General features: G+C 50.3%; 1 protein-coding gene and 1 long non-coding RNA gene across 2 annotated transcripts; one reads left to right on the top strand and one right to left on the bottom strand.

Moving 5' to 3' along the window:
• Positions 1-4,624: 4,624 nt before the first annotated feature.
• On the bottom strand, positions 4,625-6,635 carry PIGM (phosphatidylinositol glycan anchor biosynthesis class M). Its single transcript, XM_026487279.4, has one exon. It carries the CDS (start codon positions 6,471-6,473, stop codon positions 5,196-5,198), a length of 1,278 nt encoding a protein of 425 aa, XP_026343064.2. The 5' UTR covers positions 6,474-6,635; the 3' UTR covers positions 4,625-5,195.
• A 121-nt stretch (positions 6,636-6,756) lies between these two features.
• LOC130544312 (uncharacterized) lies at positions 6,757-18,570 on the top strand. Its single transcript, XR_008960499.1, has 3 exons — positions 6,757-6,928; positions 12,186-12,330; positions 13,326-18,570. It is a non-coding gene; the product is annotated as an uncharacterized LOC130544312 (long non-coding RNA).
• Positions 18,571-19,004: the final 434 nt, after the last annotated feature.

Genomic DNA, 19,004 nt, shown 5'->3' with positions numbered 1-19,004 from the left:
GGGTTTTGTTCAGGATAAAGAATACAAATGCTTGGGGGCACCTGGGTGGCTCAGTCGTTAAGTGTCTGCCTTCGGCTCAGGTCATGATCCCAGGGCCCTGGGATTGAGCCCCACATCGGGCTCCCTGCTCAGCAGGAAGCCCGCTTCTCTCTCTCCCACTCCCCCTGCTTCTTCCTCTCCCACTCCCCCTGCTTGTGTTTCCTCTCTCGCTGTCTCTCTCGTCAAATAAATAAATAAAATCTTAAAAAAAAAATACAAATGCTTGTTTTCACTAAATGCATGGTTCTCCTGGATCAGTACTGAAAAAATGTTTATGCTATTCTGATGCTTCTGACGCAGGCAGAAGACGTGCGCTTCTTACCGACGTTCTACCCTTGCATGGGCCCTCAACACGGTGGAGAATGAAGTGCTAACTCAGGGGCACGAGCCAAACCTCCACTAGTTGACTGTCGAGCCAGAACCTGAACATTCCGCATGGAAATCTTCACAGGTGACTACTGTCTTTTCAAAGAACCAGATCAAGATTAGAAGGAACAAAGTTAAAGTAGCAGGTAGTTTAAACAGTTATTTAGTATAAAGCCAGGTTCTTTTCCTATCCATTAGACTGGGGGGAAAGGGAGCACGTGGGAGGCTCAGTCGGTTAAACGTTTGCCTTCAGCTCAGGTCATGATCTCAGGGTTGTGGGATCGAGCCCTGCATCGGGCTTCCTGCTCAGCAGAGAGCCTGCTTCTCCCTCTTCCTCTGCCCTCCCCCCTTGTGCTCTCTCACTCTCTCTTTCGCTCTTACTCTATCTCAAACAAATAAATAAAATCTTAAAAAAAAAAAAAAAAGACTGGGGTGAAAGGCTTATGCCTAGATTCCATAAGTAGCTCCTTCTTTAAATGCTTGTGAACAGAAAGCAAAGCTGGGGAGGTGGTGGGGTATGTGGCTTGTTCTGTGCCAGCATTGGTATATTAACTCATTTAATTCTTGCAAACAATTCTCTCGAGATTATAGTATCCTCCCCATTTCACAGACAGAAAGCTAGTGTGTCTGGATAAAAGGAACTAGCCCAAGGTAGGGCACTGGGAATTTGACCCTGTGTTCTCATGTGCCACACTCAGTATGAGCTGCAAATGGGTGAGTGCACACCGCGCATGGTACACCGGACTCTCAGAGCAATCCCACCATGATCATTTACCTTTCGGAAATCATGGTCATGTAATTGCCATAGCTTGATCTACCATAGCCGGGCTAACACGTGCTTCAGCAAATCCACTTCTTAGACTAGGCTAGGTCAAGAGTCACCAAGAAATGATGCAATTTGGTGAGAGGATCTGGATGTGGGAGGGGATTCTTGAAGGTCTGGAATTACTGAAACGAAAAGTTTGGGAGTAACAGGAACTCCTGCACCAATGCAAGAGCACTGCCCCTCAAGCAAATACAAGATGAGGAGGGACACGCTGTCCAGGCTTTGTGAGGGTGCCGAGCTCCGGCCACTTCGCAGTGATCTCCATCTGCTGGGCCTGGGTGCTTCGGGAAATGGGGATGATACTACAATCCTCAGAGAACTGTTTGCATTTAGAGACTGTCCCATGTGAAATTTTCCATCTTTTCCCTTCCACTCATTGTACAGATGGCTGGGGCTGGGTGTGGTGCAGAAAATTAACTGAAAAACACGTTCTATACAACTTTTGAAAGCAATGTTATGTCACAAAGTCATTCAGCCAAATGGTGAGAAGTCAGTACCTAAAATCTATGGTTTTGAGAGATTCTTGGGGCGGGGGTGGGGGAGAGTATTAGCCTTTCCAATGGACCTAATCCAGGAAATTTATCTAGAGGTATCTAGAGGTATTTAAGGACCACATTTTGAAGACATTAAGGCAACTACTGACAAAAATACATTAGGTAGCCCTCTCGGTTTAGAACACAGACTGTCTTGGGGGCCTGGGTGGCACAGCGGTTAAGCGTCTGCTTTCGGCTCAGGGTGTGATCCCGGCGTTCTGGGATCGAGCCCCACATCAGGCTCCTCCGCTATGAGCCTGCTTCTTCCTCTCCCACTCCCCCTGCTTGTGTTCCCTCTCTCGCTGGCTGTCTCTATCTCTGCCGAATAAATAAATAAAATCTTTAAAAAAAAAAAGAACACAGACTGTCTTGAGAACTATCCCTCACATGCTAGTAATTAATGCTTACCTGCAGATGGGTGCATTGATCTTAAGGGGTGGTATAAGAACAAAAAGAATTATGGAGGAAATAAGGCAAAGTCCTACACAATTTAAAAGTGTTCTTAAAGAACTAATAAAGAACCAAAAGGACTGCAATGAAAACAGAATGAGAGATTTTATAAAACCAGGGAAAAAAGTGAAAAAAAAAAAAACCCTCAAGAGACAAAATCATTTCATGAATTAATTTATAATTGTTTTATAGCATATGAGCTGCAAAATACTCTCTACATCTTTTGAGAAATGCCTACAGTTCTTTGGTAGAGAATTTCCTGCAGGGCAGGTTCTCCTTCTGAGGTTCTCCAAAGATACCAGCAGAACTCCACTGACTTCTATGAATATTAGACATTCTAAGAATGTTAAGAGAAGGATCTAAAACATGGAAAATGTTAGGGGCGCCTGCGTAGCTCAGTCGGTTAAGCGTCCGACTCTTGATTTCATCTCAGGTCATGACCTCAGGGTCCTTAGATGGAGCCCTTCATCCGGCTCTGTGCTCAGCATGGAATCTGCTTGAGATTCTCTCCCTCTTCCTCTCCCTCCCGCTCGTGTGCACACGCACTCTACATCTCTCAAATAAATACATAAAATCCTTTTTAAAAAAAAGAAACATGGAAAACATTTAGTCTTATTTAGAACATTAAAAATTAGGGGCGCCTGGGTGGCTCAGTCGTTAAGCGTCTGCCTCCGGCTCAGGGCGTGATCCCGGAGTTCTGGGATTGAGCCCCACATCAGGCTCTTCTCCTGGGAGCCTGCTTCTTCCTCTCCCGCTCCCCCTGCTTGTGTTCCCTCTCTTGCTGGCTGTCTCTCTCTCTGTCAAATAAATAAATAAAATCTTAAAAAAAAAAATAAAAGAACATTAAAAATTAGAAGCAATTTTAAAGGTTTAAATGTAGAAGAATGACACGTTTACAACGTGAATATCCGTGTGATGGAACGTTATTCAGCAATTTCAATGTAAGTATGGAGTAAGCCACAACAAAAAAGAATATTAAAGTAAACAAAATTAGGAAATTAATAAGTGAATATACTTATGACTCTCTAAAAAATAGGAATATTAAAAAGACAATTATGTTGGGATGTTGGAATTCTGTTTCTCACCCCTCCCACCAGTTCTACCAAAACAACTTTTAAATGATTATTATAAAACAATGGGGAAATAAACCGGTAAAAACGTCATGGCTGGAAGGCCACTAGTGAACAATCACATACAAAGAGCCTTCAAGGTAAGACCTAATGTGGGATATGAGACTAGATGCTATAAGAAAGGTCACTGTCATCAACAATCAATGGTCTCTGCTATTTTCACCTAACAACAACCCCTGCAAAACCCATTCTCCCTTCTAATGGCAGGTCCTAAAGGTATCCATCAAAGAAGTGCTGCCTGTAATAGCATTCTTACTTTTTTTTTTTTTTTAGATTATTTATTTATTTATTTATTTATTTATTTATTTGACAGAGATAGAGACAGCCAGCGAGAGAGGGAACACAAGCAGTGGGAGTGGGAGAGGAAGAAGCAGGCTCGTAGCGGAGGAGCCCGATGTGGGGCTCGATCCCAGAACGCCGGGATCACGCCCTGAGCTGAAGGCAGACGCTTAACCGCTGTGCCACCCAGGCGCCCCACATTCTTACTTATTATACACATCTTATTCTCAAAGTCTTTTTTTGGCCTGAACCAGTATGAAATATTCTACTTCTCTGAAGTTGTTTTTTGTTTGTTTTTTACTGTGAAAGAACAATGTTGATAAATTACTCATCTTTTAAAAACATAATTGTAAAATCAAACTCCTACATTGCCACTGCAGTTTAGAGTGTTAGGGAGTCCCCAACCTAGATGGGCTATGTTAAAAAAAAAATTTTTTTAGGTTGCTCATTTAAAACTCAGAAAGCATGTCTTCCCGAGAAATATTATAGTAATAAGGGAGATGGATCTGCTCATCAAAGCCTCATATCCACACTCTCTCCCTCAGTTTCCTGGTCTACAAGATTTATGGCCACTTAGGATGCTTCTGAGGCTTTCCAGAGCCTCCCACACAGGTCTCCATTTCCACCATGGAATTTTCTTAAGTGGGGTATTTTTAGCTGGGAAATGCCTTACTAACAATTTAATTTTGTATCACTTAAAATCTAGTAATTTTCATTTTTACAACACAGATGACACTCAATTACCTTAAATTCTATGTGAAAAATATTTTTAAGGCAATCAGAAAATTAAAAAACAAAGAGGTATAAGAGAACACGAAAATGTCCCTAATAGTTTGTGGATTTCAAACATCAAAAGCAAGATGCTATTTTGAAATATGTAATGACTCAAGTTTAAAGATGGGTGAATTCAATCCTTTCTGTATAAAACCAAATGGTAGTCCAATACCGTTGAGACCAAGTGCCGAAAAAACGAAGTAATAAAACAAATACGTGAAACATGATTACAATTTGAATTCTTTGGACTCTTTTTCTAAGCCCCCACTTTTAATACGGAATGAACTCTCCCAACCTAAGCACAGTGGTATTATTTAACACTTGACATCTAAAAGCTGTACTTCAGGAATGTCCCGTGAGTTTTCACAGCTATTGGGAAAGCATTAAAAAGAAAAAGTGGGGGTTAAAAAGACAGCTTCAGACTGTAGCATAGTATAACTGGTATGAACACCGGCTTAGAAGACCTTAGGTCTCTGCTACATTTCTCTATTTTCCTACAAAAACCTTTTAGCATCTGATAGTTTCATCAGATTTTCCATTTTCAACAAGTAAACTTTACTTCCCATGTCCTAGATAACTGAGAGTCTTAAGATTTCCTAGAGGTGGACCTCAATCATTGAGTCCCCTTTATATATAAGGCAACCATTCGTTTTAATTTCCATTGGAATAGGGTTTTATGTTCCAAACTGAGTTTTCACTAGAGTGCACAGAATGTTCAAAAATGTTTTCCAAAGCTCTCTTCTGGTCCATTCAGGACAATCAGAATGTAATCGAAGTGGTGGAAGAACTGGAGTCCTATTAGTCATATTTGATTCTCTCCATGGGGGGTTCCTCCTTGTAATGGGAAATTATTTGAATCAGGATGGAACAGTTGATAAGAAGGAAGAACAAACCAGCTAACCAGATAAACAGAAAGGTGTTCTTTCCCTGAAACTCCAGAATATAGGCAGGAGCCAGCCATAAGGCCTGCCCTATAAACCACAGCATTAGGAGAACCACAGCTCGTTTCCAGGGTATTCTCACCAGCGGCATCACGAGGGGCAGCAGGCAGAGGTACCAGAGAAAATACTGGGAGGTGCAGACTTTGTTAAAAGTCACAAAAATGGCCGTGTGCAGGAAACAGCAGAAGACGAGGTCTCTGTAGTAGGCGAAGGACACGGCCGAGAGCAGCACGAACTGTGGCAAGAAGGCGGCGATGCCCAGGGAGGGGCTCCACGGGCTCTCCGCGGTCAAGTACAGCATGTAGAAGTAAGGCGAAAAGTTGTGCCGGATGTCCCGCCTCGTCAGGTGATACAGGTAGGTGTGTTCCAAAAACTCCCAGCCGTATTTACTGTAAAAGCCGAAGCTCAGGGCGGAAAACGTGAGCCCGGCCACAGCCACGAAGAGCAGCACGGACCGACTGCACAGCCTCCTGAGGAATTCGGACAGACGGGCCTGGAAGGAGCAGCGGGGCTGGCGGGGGCCCGGGTCGCCGCCGCCGCCGCGCTCCGGGAGCAGGTGCAGGGCGATGGGAAGGATGTAGGTCACCGGGTACATCTTCATATGCACGGCGAGGCCGTAGGCCACCGCGGCGCACGCCACCCGCCTCCTCGCGAGCAGGTACAGCGTCGTCAGCACCAGCGCCGCCACCAGCGAGTCCGCGTTGCCCCGGCTGGACACCGCCATGGGGAGCGGGTTGAGAAGCCAGAAGACACAGTAGCCGCAGGCCCGGCGCCGGCCCAGCCCCTGGAGCAGCAGCAGGCGGTAGAGGAGGAAGGCGGTGAGGAGGTCGCAGCTGATGAACAGAAACTTCCCGAAGAGCTCACACAGGCAGACGTTGGGCGTGAGCAGCCAGCCCAGCAGCGGCGTGTAGCGGTAGGTGGCCCGCAGGTACGGGGAGCGCCCTTGCGTGATGAACCGCGCGGCGTCCGTGAAAACCTGGTAGTCCACGTCCGTGTAGCGCACGAGCAGCGTCCGGTCCTGGAAGACCCCGTAGAAAACCAGGGCCACCCGGGCGAGGAAGGCCACCCCGAAGACCCCGGCAGGCGGCACCCGCAGGCTCAGGAACCATTCTCCCCAGTGCTTGGTCGGGCCCATGACCGCACGGCGCGTCAGCCGCTCGGCCCCAGCCCCGAGCTGCCCTCGAAGCCCCGACCCTCGCTCGGCGCCCGTGCGTCAGGCGGCCTGCGCATCTCCCACCTGCCCGCAGGCAACCGAAACTACCGCGGGACGGTCGCTTCCGGCACAAAGCCCCGCCCCCGTCCCGCTTCCGGTGGGAGGTGGCGCGCCGCGCTCTCAGTGGCCCGGCCGAGATTGCCTTCCTCTGGATTGGCTGCGTCGCTGCCGCTCCTTCGTCCAGCGGGGGCGGAAATTCCGGTCCGTGCGGGAGGTGAGGTCCACTAGCCCCGGAGGCCGGCCGGTCTTGTCGCGGAGCGGGAGGGCTTTCTTTTTCGCGTGATGCCCCTTCCCGCGCCGGAGCTCCGTTCCGCGGAGGTGGAGCCTGAGACGGAGCGAGCTTCCAGCCGCGTCCCCCGGCCCCGGGCTGGAGACCGGTGAGATTGCTTGCCGGGCGTCCCACCGCCTGCTCGCGGGTAACCGGGGCTCGTGGGCCGGGCCGAGCGTGCATGTCGCCTGCGTGCCCGGGACGTACCCCTATTTTGAAACTGTTCCTTCTGTGTCCAAACTTGAAGTGAGCTGAGCGTCCGGTGTCTTGTCCCGCAGCCCTGGATGGAGGGGTAGGAGGGGAGACCGGGGAAGCTGCCCCGGGGCCTCGCTGCTGCGAACTTGGCTCTTCCTTGTGTCACGGTTGCCTTCCCGTCCCCAGCCAGCGCTTGACCCTTCAGGCCTCAGCTCAGGTGTTAACTCCTAAAAGCACATCCTGGCTCCCAGCCTTTGGTTTCATCCGCCGTGTGACGTAGCTGCCTTGTCTCCACCGAGGGTGGACAGTCTGGGGTGGCGGGGCTCCAAGCTCTAGGTCATTCGCACACAAGACCCTGCCTGCTACCTAAGTCCTGTCCACTGCTTCCTGCCATCCCAGTGCCCCAGTCCTCTCTTCCGGAATGACCATTCTTTATTACAGCATTTGTCACAGTGCCTTGTGACACCTGATTTTTTAAAAGATTTTATTTATTTATTTGAGAGAGAGAGCACGAGCGGGGGGGGGGATGGGCAGGCAGAGGGAGAAGTAGATTCCCCGCTGAGCAGGGAGCCCAACGTGGGGCTCAGTCCCAAGACCCCCCGAGATCATGACGGGAGCCGAAGGCAGACACTCAACCCACTGAGCCAACCAGGCACTTCCACACCTGATTTTTCGTTTGTTTCCCTTTTCTCGTTTTCTGTCAGGACACTGACGTCTTTGAGAACAGAGATTATCTTGTTCTTTTCTGTACCTCAGTGTCTAACACATTAGCAGACTTAAGTAGGCATTCAGTAGAAGTTGAATTGATTTTGGATGTCCCTCTTACCAGAGTCCCTCTAGAGGGGCAGACTGGGAGTGCTCGCAGCTCCCAGTCCTTTCTTTAAGATATCCTTTACCTATCTCAAGTTCTGCCCCCTTCCCCCACCCGGGACCGACCCCTGCTTCCCTGAATTTCTCACCAGGAGTCCCGCCCATTAGCGCTTTTCCCTTCCGCCGGCACGTAGGCACGAATTGTACTTAGTCTGCAGAATTGCGAAACCATCGTTCATTTTAAGTGATAGTCATAACCTTTTCAGTGAGATTGTAGGGTTTTTGAGGTTAGGGATTATATCTTACCCTTAGGTTTTTTTCAGTTACTCAATTTACTGCAGTCTCAGGCACATTATAAGTGTTCAGCAACTACCGACTTACTTGATTATACAGATTGATCTGGCTTCCTAGGGGAAGTTTTCTGGACGAGAATAAAGAGAGTAGATAACTCCCTTCAGTCTCAACATGCAGCTCCCAGGACTGCTCCCCCCACCTCATCCATCATACAATTTACATTTACCCTTTGGATGAACCATGTTAATTATATACATTACATATTCATATTCTAGTATTTTTTCTCCTTCTATGTGCCTTAGTGTAATTATATGCCTCATGTTGGTAGTTACTTTTTTTTTTTTTTAAGATTTTATTTATTTATTTGTCAGAGAGACAGAGAGAGCACAAGCAGGGTGAGGAGCAGAGGGAGAGGGAGAAGCAGACTCCTTGATGACCAGGGAGCCTGATGCAGGGATTGATCCCAGGACTCCGAGATCATGACCTGAGCCAAAGGCAGACGCTTAACCAGCTGAGCCACCCAGGCACCCCAGCAATTCTAACTACCGTGTGGCTAACCTGTAAATAAAATGTTGATGATGAATTCTGATTTCCTGCTCCGCCTTGTCTCATTTGATCTCTTGTCTGAATCTTTCTGATATTCACTCTCCCTATGACTCTAGTTACTCTCTCTGCCAGTGATAGCTAAGTGAGGTCTAGTCCCAGAGAGGAGAGGATATGGGAGGTGGGTGTCTGAGGGTTAACTAAGGGTTCCTCTGGTGGTTGTTTTAGGTAGTGCGGCGGAAAGGCCTCAACCAATCTGACCCTTATAGAGCTTACCTATTAAATACGTGGGAGGCACCAAATTGGGCAGATAAGGAAACAAACAGCGAATGAAAAGAAACTCTGCTTGGATCACTGATGTCAAAGGAGTGAGATACAGAAGTAGTCGTGGGACCAAAGAAGGGACTGGAGTTCAGGAAAATAACTTGGACCTGGAGGTCTGACTTCCTATACAGCTTCTAGGTGGGACAGAAGGATTCCAGGCTTTAAAGAACCCATACTGAGCTTTTTGCATTGGGCTCAGGATTCTATTTCTCACCTCTTTCCAAAAGAGGTAGTTTTCTCAGATGCTCAGCTGTTCATTACCTCTTGAGCTATCACTTACAGTCCTAATTCCCCCTTTCACTGGCTGCCTCCAGGCTTTTGCCCGAGTAGAGCCAGCTACACATGTGCATAGCTTGTCCCCAGCATCCTTAACCAGGGCCTTGACCTTGGTCACTATACTGTTTTGCTCTCTTTAGCTTTCCAGATCTCTCCCTCTTTTTGCCCTGTTCTGGGCAGCATCACGCTGTCTTCCCCGCCATCTGGCTCCCCGGTAGAATAGGCCAGTGCGAGGCACTAGCAGATCTTTGACAGTGGCTGCATCCTGCTGCCTACGACCATGGCTTCCCCTGGAGCCACAGCCCCCTCCCTTGGCTACCACTCGCACCAGTCTCCAGTCACCGTCCTGCCGGGTTTAAGACTGGTGAAGGCTTTCCTGCTGTGGGGAGGCCCTGGGTGCCTCACCATCCCTTGTTGGCTTGTGAGCCCTGCCCACACCTTTGTAAATAATCCCTTCATTAAATCCTACCTGTATTGGCTCTTTGAGTATACCCTCTGTTTTCTGCTGGAGTACTGGCTGATTCAATCACTTTCTTTGTTTCGTTTTTTTAGATCTTGCTTATATTTCCTGCTTGTAATTTCTTCGGAATCTCTTCCTAATTCTTTTCACGCTCAGTGCCCTGTACCTTCATCCAGACCTTCAACAATTCCATTTAATAATACGTAACGCCCACCTCCACTACCCTAGGATCTCTGGCAATTACCTTTCCCCCAAGCTTTTGCAAGTCTCTTAACTGGTTTAGTGTCTCCTGTCTCCCAATTCTCCTGCTAGGTTAATATTCATAAATAGTACTTTTATTAGATTCTTTCCTTCCTCAAATATCTTCAATGGCTCCCAACTGCCTATAGAAAAAAATAATAGACCATTTAGCCTGACATTCAGTTCCTCCATGACCTGCCTTTGCAGTCTATTCGCCTATAAAGCCCTCTCTTCTAGGTGTATAACCACCCTTTACATAATATGCCTTGTGCTTTCTTCCTACGGTACTTTTCCTCGTGCTTACCGCCTACAGAGAATCCTGTTTCTCTTCACTCACCTAAATACTCTTAGTCCTTTGATGCTGGACTCGAACCTCCACTCCTCGAAACTCTCCCTAGACCTTAACTAGTAGAAATGATCTCTCCCCTTGCAAAACAGTGGAGCTTATCGTCTGTTTTTTTTTTTTTTTTGACAGTTAATTATGTCATGCCTTATGAAATAAGTTACCTCAACCTTTTATGGGTATTTAGCAAATACACGAGCTCCACGGTGTGCTAGCCGTGTGAACTTGAGACCCATTCCTTCCCTCCCTCTTCCCTTGCTTCTGCTGTGTTTACTGAGCAACATACATGCAGGTCCCCGGGCGAAGTGCCAGGCTCTGCTGGTGACCGAATGCTGGCATGCGTCCCATTCACATGGCACTTAAGCGAGCAAGACAGACACGAGTCCAGTAAGTGCACACGTACGATCACCGCTCCGGCAAGCGCTGTGGCAGACGGGTGTGCGGTGCAGCCGCAGCTGTCACAGGCGTGTTGGTCTGAGGCAGGTGTGGTAAGTGTGAGCAAGGCTGGGGCTGGCAGGTGTAAGGGGCGCCACAGAAGAAGAGCAGGTGCAGAGCCCAGGGAGACTGCCTCCCTTCCGGCAGGCGTCCTGTCTTCTCGTTCTTTCTTAGTTGAGTGGTATCTTCCACCTAACAGGAACTCAGTGTTTGCTGATTTGTCTTGAATCTTAGGTCTCATGTGTTCTCACCAGACCTCGTAGATTGATTCCTTCCCTTGCTTAGTGCCTGTCCCTAGTATTTTCCACAGGCATCTCACTCCTAGAACATGCCGTTGATGGGACATCTGGCCCTAGTGTGTGCGAATTGTTATTATACTTGTTCTCCTCACAAGTTTGCAAGTTTCTTCGAGGTTTCCGGGACTGTATATTTCATATATCCTGTATCTCATAGGTCTTACGACTCATCCCTAAACTAGTGTTTCCTAAACGTTCTAGATAAGTATCTGTCGATGATGATAAGAGACCCCGTTTTTTCCCTCCTCCTCCCTCTGTCCTTCCATTTCTGGGGAACAGGAGTTGGTGACTCTGCAATGTGGTACGTCTCATCAGAGAGTGTTCAGGGCTGGATGTGCACAACCAGATCTTTTTTCAGGTAAGTGATGGATAAGAGTAGAAGAGAAGGGGCGCCTGGGTGGCTCAGTTGTTAAACGTCTGCCTTCAGCTCAGGGCGTGATCCCGGCGTTGTGGGATCGAGCCCCACTTCAGGCTCCTCTGCTGGGAAGCCTGCTTCTTCCTCTCCCACTCCCCCTGTTTGTGTTCCCTCTCTCTCTGGCTGTCTCTCTCTCTGTCAAATAAATAAATAAAATCTTAAAAAAAAAACCAGAGAGAGTAGAAGAGAAACCCATTTCTTCGAACGTTGGGGCAACATGCCCAACAATGAAACGAATCGGCTTATGGAGCCTGGGGGATATATAAGAAATGTCTGTACACAGTGGCGTGGAAGGGAAATTGGGCACCTGAACCGATGGCTGAAAGGGACAATGCCCAGGACCAAAACAACGTGACTTTCCTGGATTGAGCTGAGCCAATACCCGCATTTCTGAGTCTTAACTTTTTTTTTTTTTAATCCTTTAAAAACTGAGTGTGAAAGGTATTTTGCTAAAGGACCCTAAGGTTGATGAGGGAGCTACGGGAACGAGGGAGGGAGTGGATGATGGCAGTGAAGGGGGAGGCCTGGCCATGTGCTCGGTCCTCGCAGCTCAGCCTCACCCAACCCTCCATTCTCGTAGACAGCCCTGCGGGTTCAGGTCCCAACACCAGCATTGGTTTCGATTTCTAGAAGACGCTGGAGTAAAGAACAGAGATTCGTTCATTTTATTCAGCGGCTTATTCTGAAGAGACTAAAATTAAATAAACCCAACAAGCTCATGTCTTTTTTTACTAGATGGATTTGATCTGGTTTAGTCTTTAATGCGGTGATGGAAAAGCCGCCCCTGGACACTCGTGCTTCGGTGGAGCTGGCCATGAGCAAGCCAGCAGGCCGGTGCTAACGTTACAGCAAGGGTGGCGTGTCATCTGTTACGAATGAAGTAGGTTAACCAGCAGGGGTAAAGGACAGGGTAGCAGCTTGGGGAGGGGCAGTATCCCTGACTTGTAGTGGGATTGTAGCTGGCTGCTTTTCTCTGCTCGGGCCTCATAGGGAGATCCTTGGATGGTCTTACCGCTGGCAGAGATGGGTGGTGGATAACGAGGCGGAGCAGAGTCAGCATTTCAGAAGCCTGTCATGGAACTGCACCCTCCCCCGGGGCAGCCGCTGCCCCCCTCCTCCTGTGTGCCCCCCACCCACGCCCAGTGCCAGGACTGGGAGTGTTCAGGCATAGAGAGCCTTTCGGCTGCTTACAGCCATGCAGAGGACTGGGCCCAACACCCAGTCCTGCTTGCAGCCATGCAGAGGACTGAGCCCAACACCTCTGCAGTCTGGCGTTTGGAGTCTGGGGTCAGGGTGTCCCCTCAGCAGCCCCCCACACACCGATGTGGTCAGCTTCTGGGTCAACAGCCTCCCCCCAGCTGGCTGGAGCTGCCGAGGCCCCCAGCCCTGTGAAGGAAGGGGACATACAGTGGACTTCAAGAAAAGGACACAGAAGGTGCTTTTATTTTACACCCAAAACGAAAGTGCTACAGTGACAGGACACCACGGGGGTGGAGCACGCAGCGTGAGTGGGTTCTAGATGCCCGTGGCCCGAGCGACACCCCCTGCGTCGTCGTCTCATCTCTCTCCTCCTGGGCCTCAGCCCGCAGGGTTTATCAGAAGCCTCAGTGGGCGTCTCCTCACTTCCAAAGAGTGGCTTCCACGCCTCCCTCTCCCATCATCAAACCCGAAAGCCGCCTCAGCCATCTCACTTCCCCCTCGAAACCAGGATCACTGGTCAAAAGTCTGGAAATCCGGGGAGTCCTACCCCAAAACCAGAGCAAGATCTCTGTCCCCACACTAAGATCTCCTTTCTGTACATTCAGTGTATTTGGTCCTATATACGTCTATATACATCTCTCTACGTATATATTATCTCTGTCTCTTTCTCCTTAGGTCAACCTTCCATATGTACCATGTCCTACTTCCCGAGCCTCCACCTACGTCTCGTCTGCTGGTCCAAGGGAGACTCTGGTCATCGATTTCACTGGGTCCCTCGGCAGCACCCTTGGTCATCGCCACACCCTGAGTACCCTCCCCCATCAGTGGTTTTGCCCGTCTGCCAGCTCCCCGTTAGCGTCAGGGCCTAGTGCTCTCCTGACATTTCAGTCTGCGGTTGGTGTGGTCAGGGGCCCATTTCTCACCAGACCTGGCTGCTTCCAAAGCCTGTCCGATAGCCCGAAGAGGAATTTCAGCTCTGAGGAAGAGGCCGTAGTGTAAAGAGCAGGTTAGGGTGGGGGGCGCTGTTCTCGGGGAGGCTTATGGGAGAGTCAGCCAGGCTGTATTAGAAGGACAGGGTGACTTAAAGTGCAGCTTAGAGCAAAGTCTGGGGTCATGGAGGAGAATCCAAAAGGTTAAGTCAGAAAATGTCCTCATTCTGTTACGCAGAATCTGAGCAGAGTCCGGGGGCCTAGAGTAGACAGCAGGGGACTAGGGAGAAAGGATGTCCCTCGGGAGGGACGCAGCTGTGCGCAGAAGACACTAGTGGAGGATGGCTTGCTGATGGGTAAGAAGGTACATGTGCGTACACACACTCACACGCTCACACGCTCACACACTCACACTCCAGTGCTTTGGGCCCTAACACATTGGAAGAAATCAGGTAAGTCTAACGTTGAGTAAAGTTGAGAGCCCGAAACTGGCTCTTTGCCTTCTGTTCTTCTCTGTGTCAGATTTTCAGTTTTTCTGGTTCTTGTTCTCTTGAGAGCTAGGGAACGTTGGTGGGGTTTGCAGTCAGTGAAGAATGAAGGGTCTTCATTTTGAAGTCGTAGTGAGCCAAGTTCAGGGAAAGATGCACATAGAGGATCTTCTGTGGAGCTTGTGGTGACCGTGGGTCCCGCCTCAGAACCGTGTGCATCTCTCTGTAAAGCTGTGCGCGCAGACGCACGTACACGTTGGGTAAGTGTGTAGCTTGTAACAACTGACCGAGTCCACCTGAACAAACTGGCACTTGACTCATGCAGGGACTCTGTGCCAAGCCATGGGGGGCAAGGGGGGCAGTTCCTTGTACCTAAATGAGACCAGGAGGCACTCTTGGGATTTGGGGCTTTAGAGAAAGTTCTGGTGCCCGTACGCCCTTCTTGGTCCCTCCCATAGCCCCAACCAGGGAACAAGGCACGGCCTGAGGTTGATCTCCTAAAGTGTGCCCTTTAACTCACCTGAAGGTGGCTTCGTGGCAGAGAGTGGAGATGGGGCTGGTGCCCACTTTATCCCAAGTCTCAGGAATGGCTAAGGGAGCCCCTGGTTATTTGGTCAGGAGGCGTGGTCTCTTCCCTCCCAGCATTGCCTAATGAAACAGCTGGCGCCTGTCAGAGGGGCACAGGGAGGGCGACACAGAGAATTGTGTCTGCTGGCCAGAGTCCTGCCCCACCCCAAACCCTAATCCAGCACCCCCAATTCCCAGAGGCTCCACACAGCGGTCTGGATAAGAATTTACTTATCCTGCATGGTAGGTAGGGTTGATGTCACCTTCCTAGGGAGTCTGGGCCCTGCATGTATCTGGAACATCATTTCTAGACCTTTCTGTGGGGCCTGGGAACATGCTGGCAAGGCTCATCCCATCCACAGGTCACAGGGAAACAAATCCTCCCAGGGCTGTGTGCAGAATAGGGTCAAGGTTTTGGACAGGAGCTCTGCATTAGTCACTCCACACCGAAGACTTCAGATTCCAGGATGGGTGCGGGTGTGGTGGTTGTGACCATTTTAGATTCCCTGGGTCAGCCTCAATTCTCTGGGAACAGAGGCAGCTATGAGAGAACTGGGTATCTGAAGAGGGTCCACTTGAGAAAATAGAGGAAAACTGGTGACTGGGGTTCTAGGTTATAGTCCGAATTTGCCAGCAGAAATGAACCACACTATGAAAACCCTGACTTCTTTCAACGGGTTGGTAGAGAACCCAGGATAAATGAATTCCAGATTCCCATATTTCTAAGGGCGCAGACCCCGAAAAGACTATCAGAGTCTTGCCTTAGGGAACTAGCTGCATGGGAAATGAGAGCCGGGCGGGGGCTCCAGCCTCAAGTCACCGAACTTGATCGTGGTGGTGGCGGGAGGTGGGGGGAGTCTATCCATCCAACTGCGACGGTCCTCCTAACGTGAGTCTCCAAGCATGGCTGAGGCGTGCTAAGCCGCTTCAGCCTAATCTTCCCTCTCCTTCCCCCGTCCTGGCGTAAGGGAGTTGTGCATCTTGGGTGGGGGTGGGGTGAGGTGAAGGGGACAGTGGAAGGAAAGCTCGGACTCCAGTGAGCCTCGCCTAGCCACAGGCCACCGGGTTAAAGCAGAGGGGCGGGGGGCGGGTGCTTCTGGGTTCTCCAGCAAGCCTGGGTAACGGCCCTCACCCAGGATGCCGAGGGAGGAGAGACCAGAGGGGCGGGGAGGTGGGACCCCAGGCCATCAGACGTTGCTGATGCGCACACTAAGGGCACTGCCCTCCTTCTCAGCTTGCTCCCGTAACGACTCCTCCAACTTGAGCTTCTCGGGGTCTCCGTAGCGTACGGCGCCGTCGCGGAGGCCACTGGGCAAGGCCACCTTCACGACTTGGTCAAAAAGGCTGAAGTCCGCTATGTACTTGCCGCTGGCGGACAGCGAGATGGCGGGCGTGAACTCGTAGCCCCAGAGGATCTCCTCGGGCAGGTAGGATGTGCGCACTTGGCACGTGGCGCTGGTGGACTCCACCGTCCCGCTGAGAATCAGCACCAGCTCGAAGTCCCCCTCACCACTGCGAAGGGGGAGGTCCTTCAGGGGACTGGTCTCGTCCACCACGTGGTAGAATGTGAGCGGCAGAATGAGGAAGGGGCTGTCAGAGGCCGTGTCGACTTGGAAAGTCACGTTGACCTGGTTGAGCCGGATGTTCTCACCCTCCTTGGTCTGGTGGGTCTGAAGCAGCTTGCCGGTCACCTGGCAGCCAATGAGCAGGCTCTTACGCATGTTGGCCACTCGGATCATGAGGCAGGGCTTGCCGTTGTGCGCGGCCACCACGGCATGCTGGCTGAATCGGATGGTCTCCGCCCGCTTCTTGGGCCGGGCAATCTTGGCCAGGAAGGTGCCCGTGATGAAGATCTCCAGGATGGTGGTGAGCACCAGCTGGGCGATCAGGAGCACGATGGCCAGCGGGCACTCCTCGCTGATGTAGCGGAAGCCGTAGCCGATGGTGGTCTGCGACTCGAGGGAGAAGAGGAAGGCGCCGGTGAGCGTGTGCACCTGGACCACACAGGGGGTGTGGTTGGCCGGGGGCCCCAGCTCCAGCAGGTCCCCGTGGGCCACGGCGACCAGATACCACACCACACCAAAGAGGAACCAGGTGCCCGCAAAGGTGGCAGAGAAGAGCAGCAGCTTGTAGCGCCACTGCATGTCGATGAAGGTGGTCCACAGGTCCTTGAGGTAGAGGAAGCGCTTGTCGGCGATGTGCTCCATCCTCACGTTGCTGCGGCCGTCCTTCGTCAGGACTCGGCGCCGGCGGACCCCTGGGCCCACGAGGGGCCGGCTTTCCGTCTGGGTGGTCTGACTGTAGTACACCTTGGCGACCGAGGTCATCTGGAGGGAGCAAGACAGCATAGTGCAGGTTATCGCAGAAATCCAGCCAACTCCCGGCCACCCCCCAAGGCGAGGGAAGAAGTCACATCCGTTTGGTGCTGCTGACTTGTGCTTGGTGTTAGCCAATGTTTATGAGCGCTTGCTGTATGCCAGGCGTCGTGCAAGATGCTGGTGGGTCAACAAGAAAAATGACATCACCCTTGCTCCCCAAGAGCTCACAGCCTAGGGAGCGAGACACGTTCAGTGAGCAAGTAATTGTGGTGCAGTCTGATACTTGTAATTCTTGGGAGAGGCAGAAGAGAAAGAGTCATAGGCTCACAGTTCCTTGAAGGTGGGGCAAGAAGAGAGAAAGGGCTCTACTGGTCTCTATTCCCTGCAAAACCAGTTCTGGGAAGATCTCTCATTCTGAAATAGGATCTCTCCCCTCCCTCATGAATGGCAGAGCAAGAAAGACTATCCTGTTGAAATTGTTCCGGGCCAACCCCCTCCGCCTTAAAACACACAAACCCTTAATTTCCCCACCTGTCCCCCAGCCCCAAGTCCGTACTCACTGGTGACACCAAGATATCATCTAGCTCAGGAAACAGCAGAAACTGCCCATTCTTCTACCCTTTGAGATGTCCTCTGAGCACCCAGACCATTTCACTATGTCTTATTATGATTACTATTATTCCTTTATCATCACCACCACTATCATCATCTATTTGCATCACGTGGGGGAATTCAGTCTGGGTCGGTGGCGGGGTGCAGGTGGGAAGAGCACAGACAGGACCCCAGCCAAAACAGCTCAGCGATGGTGAGGGAGAACCATCACGCCGAGGCCTCCCGGCGGTGCCGGTGCAGGAGCGTTTCCCCAAGGCCTGGGGGACATGCCGGGTCGCTGTGGCAAAGTCGCCTTGACCGAGTGAAGTAGGAGAGTTCGTGTATATTAGCTAGCACTTATGTCTGCACAGCTCAAATTCAGGATTGCTGTCTGTCCTGAGGGAAGAAAGTGGGACAAGGCTCTGAAATAGGAGACAGCTTACTTCCTACAAGGTGCCCGCACCCCTGCCCAAGGAGTGGCTTGTACTTTTCCAGCAGAGAAAGGATTTCAATCACTTGGGCCCTTGGACTCCGGATCTGGTGGCCAGACCTTCTGGGAAGGAGAAGAGTGATCTCGGGGGAGCTTGACCCTTGAAGAACAGAGGCTCATCACATTCTCTGTTCCAAAAAAAATCTGAACCACTGCATTTTATTACCCTTCACACGGCTCCCTCACCCCATCTTCCCCATGAGCTGACACCTGGAACACGAAACTATCGGGGCCCACTCAAACCCCCACCCAAGTGGACACTAGACTGGTGATCACCGATGGATGAGAACCCTGGAATGTTCAGAGGCAACCGGGAGCCCGTTTTGCCAGCCTCACACCCACTTGGAACTGTTGTCGGAGTGAGACCCTCATTCGGACCTGGATGCCATCCATTCCCAATACCCTTAGCTACTTGGGAGCGAAGGAGAAGCTCCGTAATTCTGAAATTTGAAGAATTATTAATTAGAGCCCAAGTAAAGCCCCATTCAGTACTCAGTAGTAGCAATAATATTAAATAAAAAAAAATCATGCATAGCACCTGCATCTGTATACCGTTTAAAGTTTACAGGTGAGCCTGCCTTCTCATTGGTCCTCAGACTGGAAAATATGTGAAACCTCTAAGAGAGTTTGAGGAACTATTAGCGGACAGAGAAAGTGCTGGAAAGTTGTGGATGAGTAAACATAATTTTAATTTTCAAAAAGGAAAACAAGATGGGGCGCCTGGGTGGCACAGCGGTTAAGCATCTGCCTTCGGCTCAGGGCGTGATCCCAGCATTCTGGGATCGAGCCCCGCATCAGGCTCCTCCACTATGAGCCTGCTTCTTCCTCTCCCACTCCCCCTGCTTGTGTTCCCTCTCTCGCTAGCTGTCTCTATGTCTGTCGAATAAATAAATAAAATATTTAAAAAAAAAAAAAAAAAAAGGAAAACAAGATACATTGCACAAACTATAGACAAACAGGTAAGATATTGA

Source organism: Ursus arctos, unplaced genomic scaffold (assembly GCF_023065955.2).
Source record: "Ursus arctos isolate Adak ecotype North America unplaced genomic scaffold, UrsArc2.0 scaffold_2, whole genome shotgun sequence".
In the NCBI taxonomy this organism is placed as follows: Eukaryota; Metazoa; Chordata; class Mammalia; order Carnivora; family Ursidae; genus Ursus; species Ursus arctos.
The sequence above is the reverse complement of the archived record's forward strand: the minus strand, read 5'-3'. Positions and strand labels throughout refer to the sequence as shown.

Excerpts from the sequence above, each read along its gene's own strand:
- PIGM (XM_026487279.4), bottom strand. The coding sequence starts at position 6,473 with ATGGGCCCGACCAAGCACTGGGGAGAATGGTTCCTGAGCCTGCGGGTG.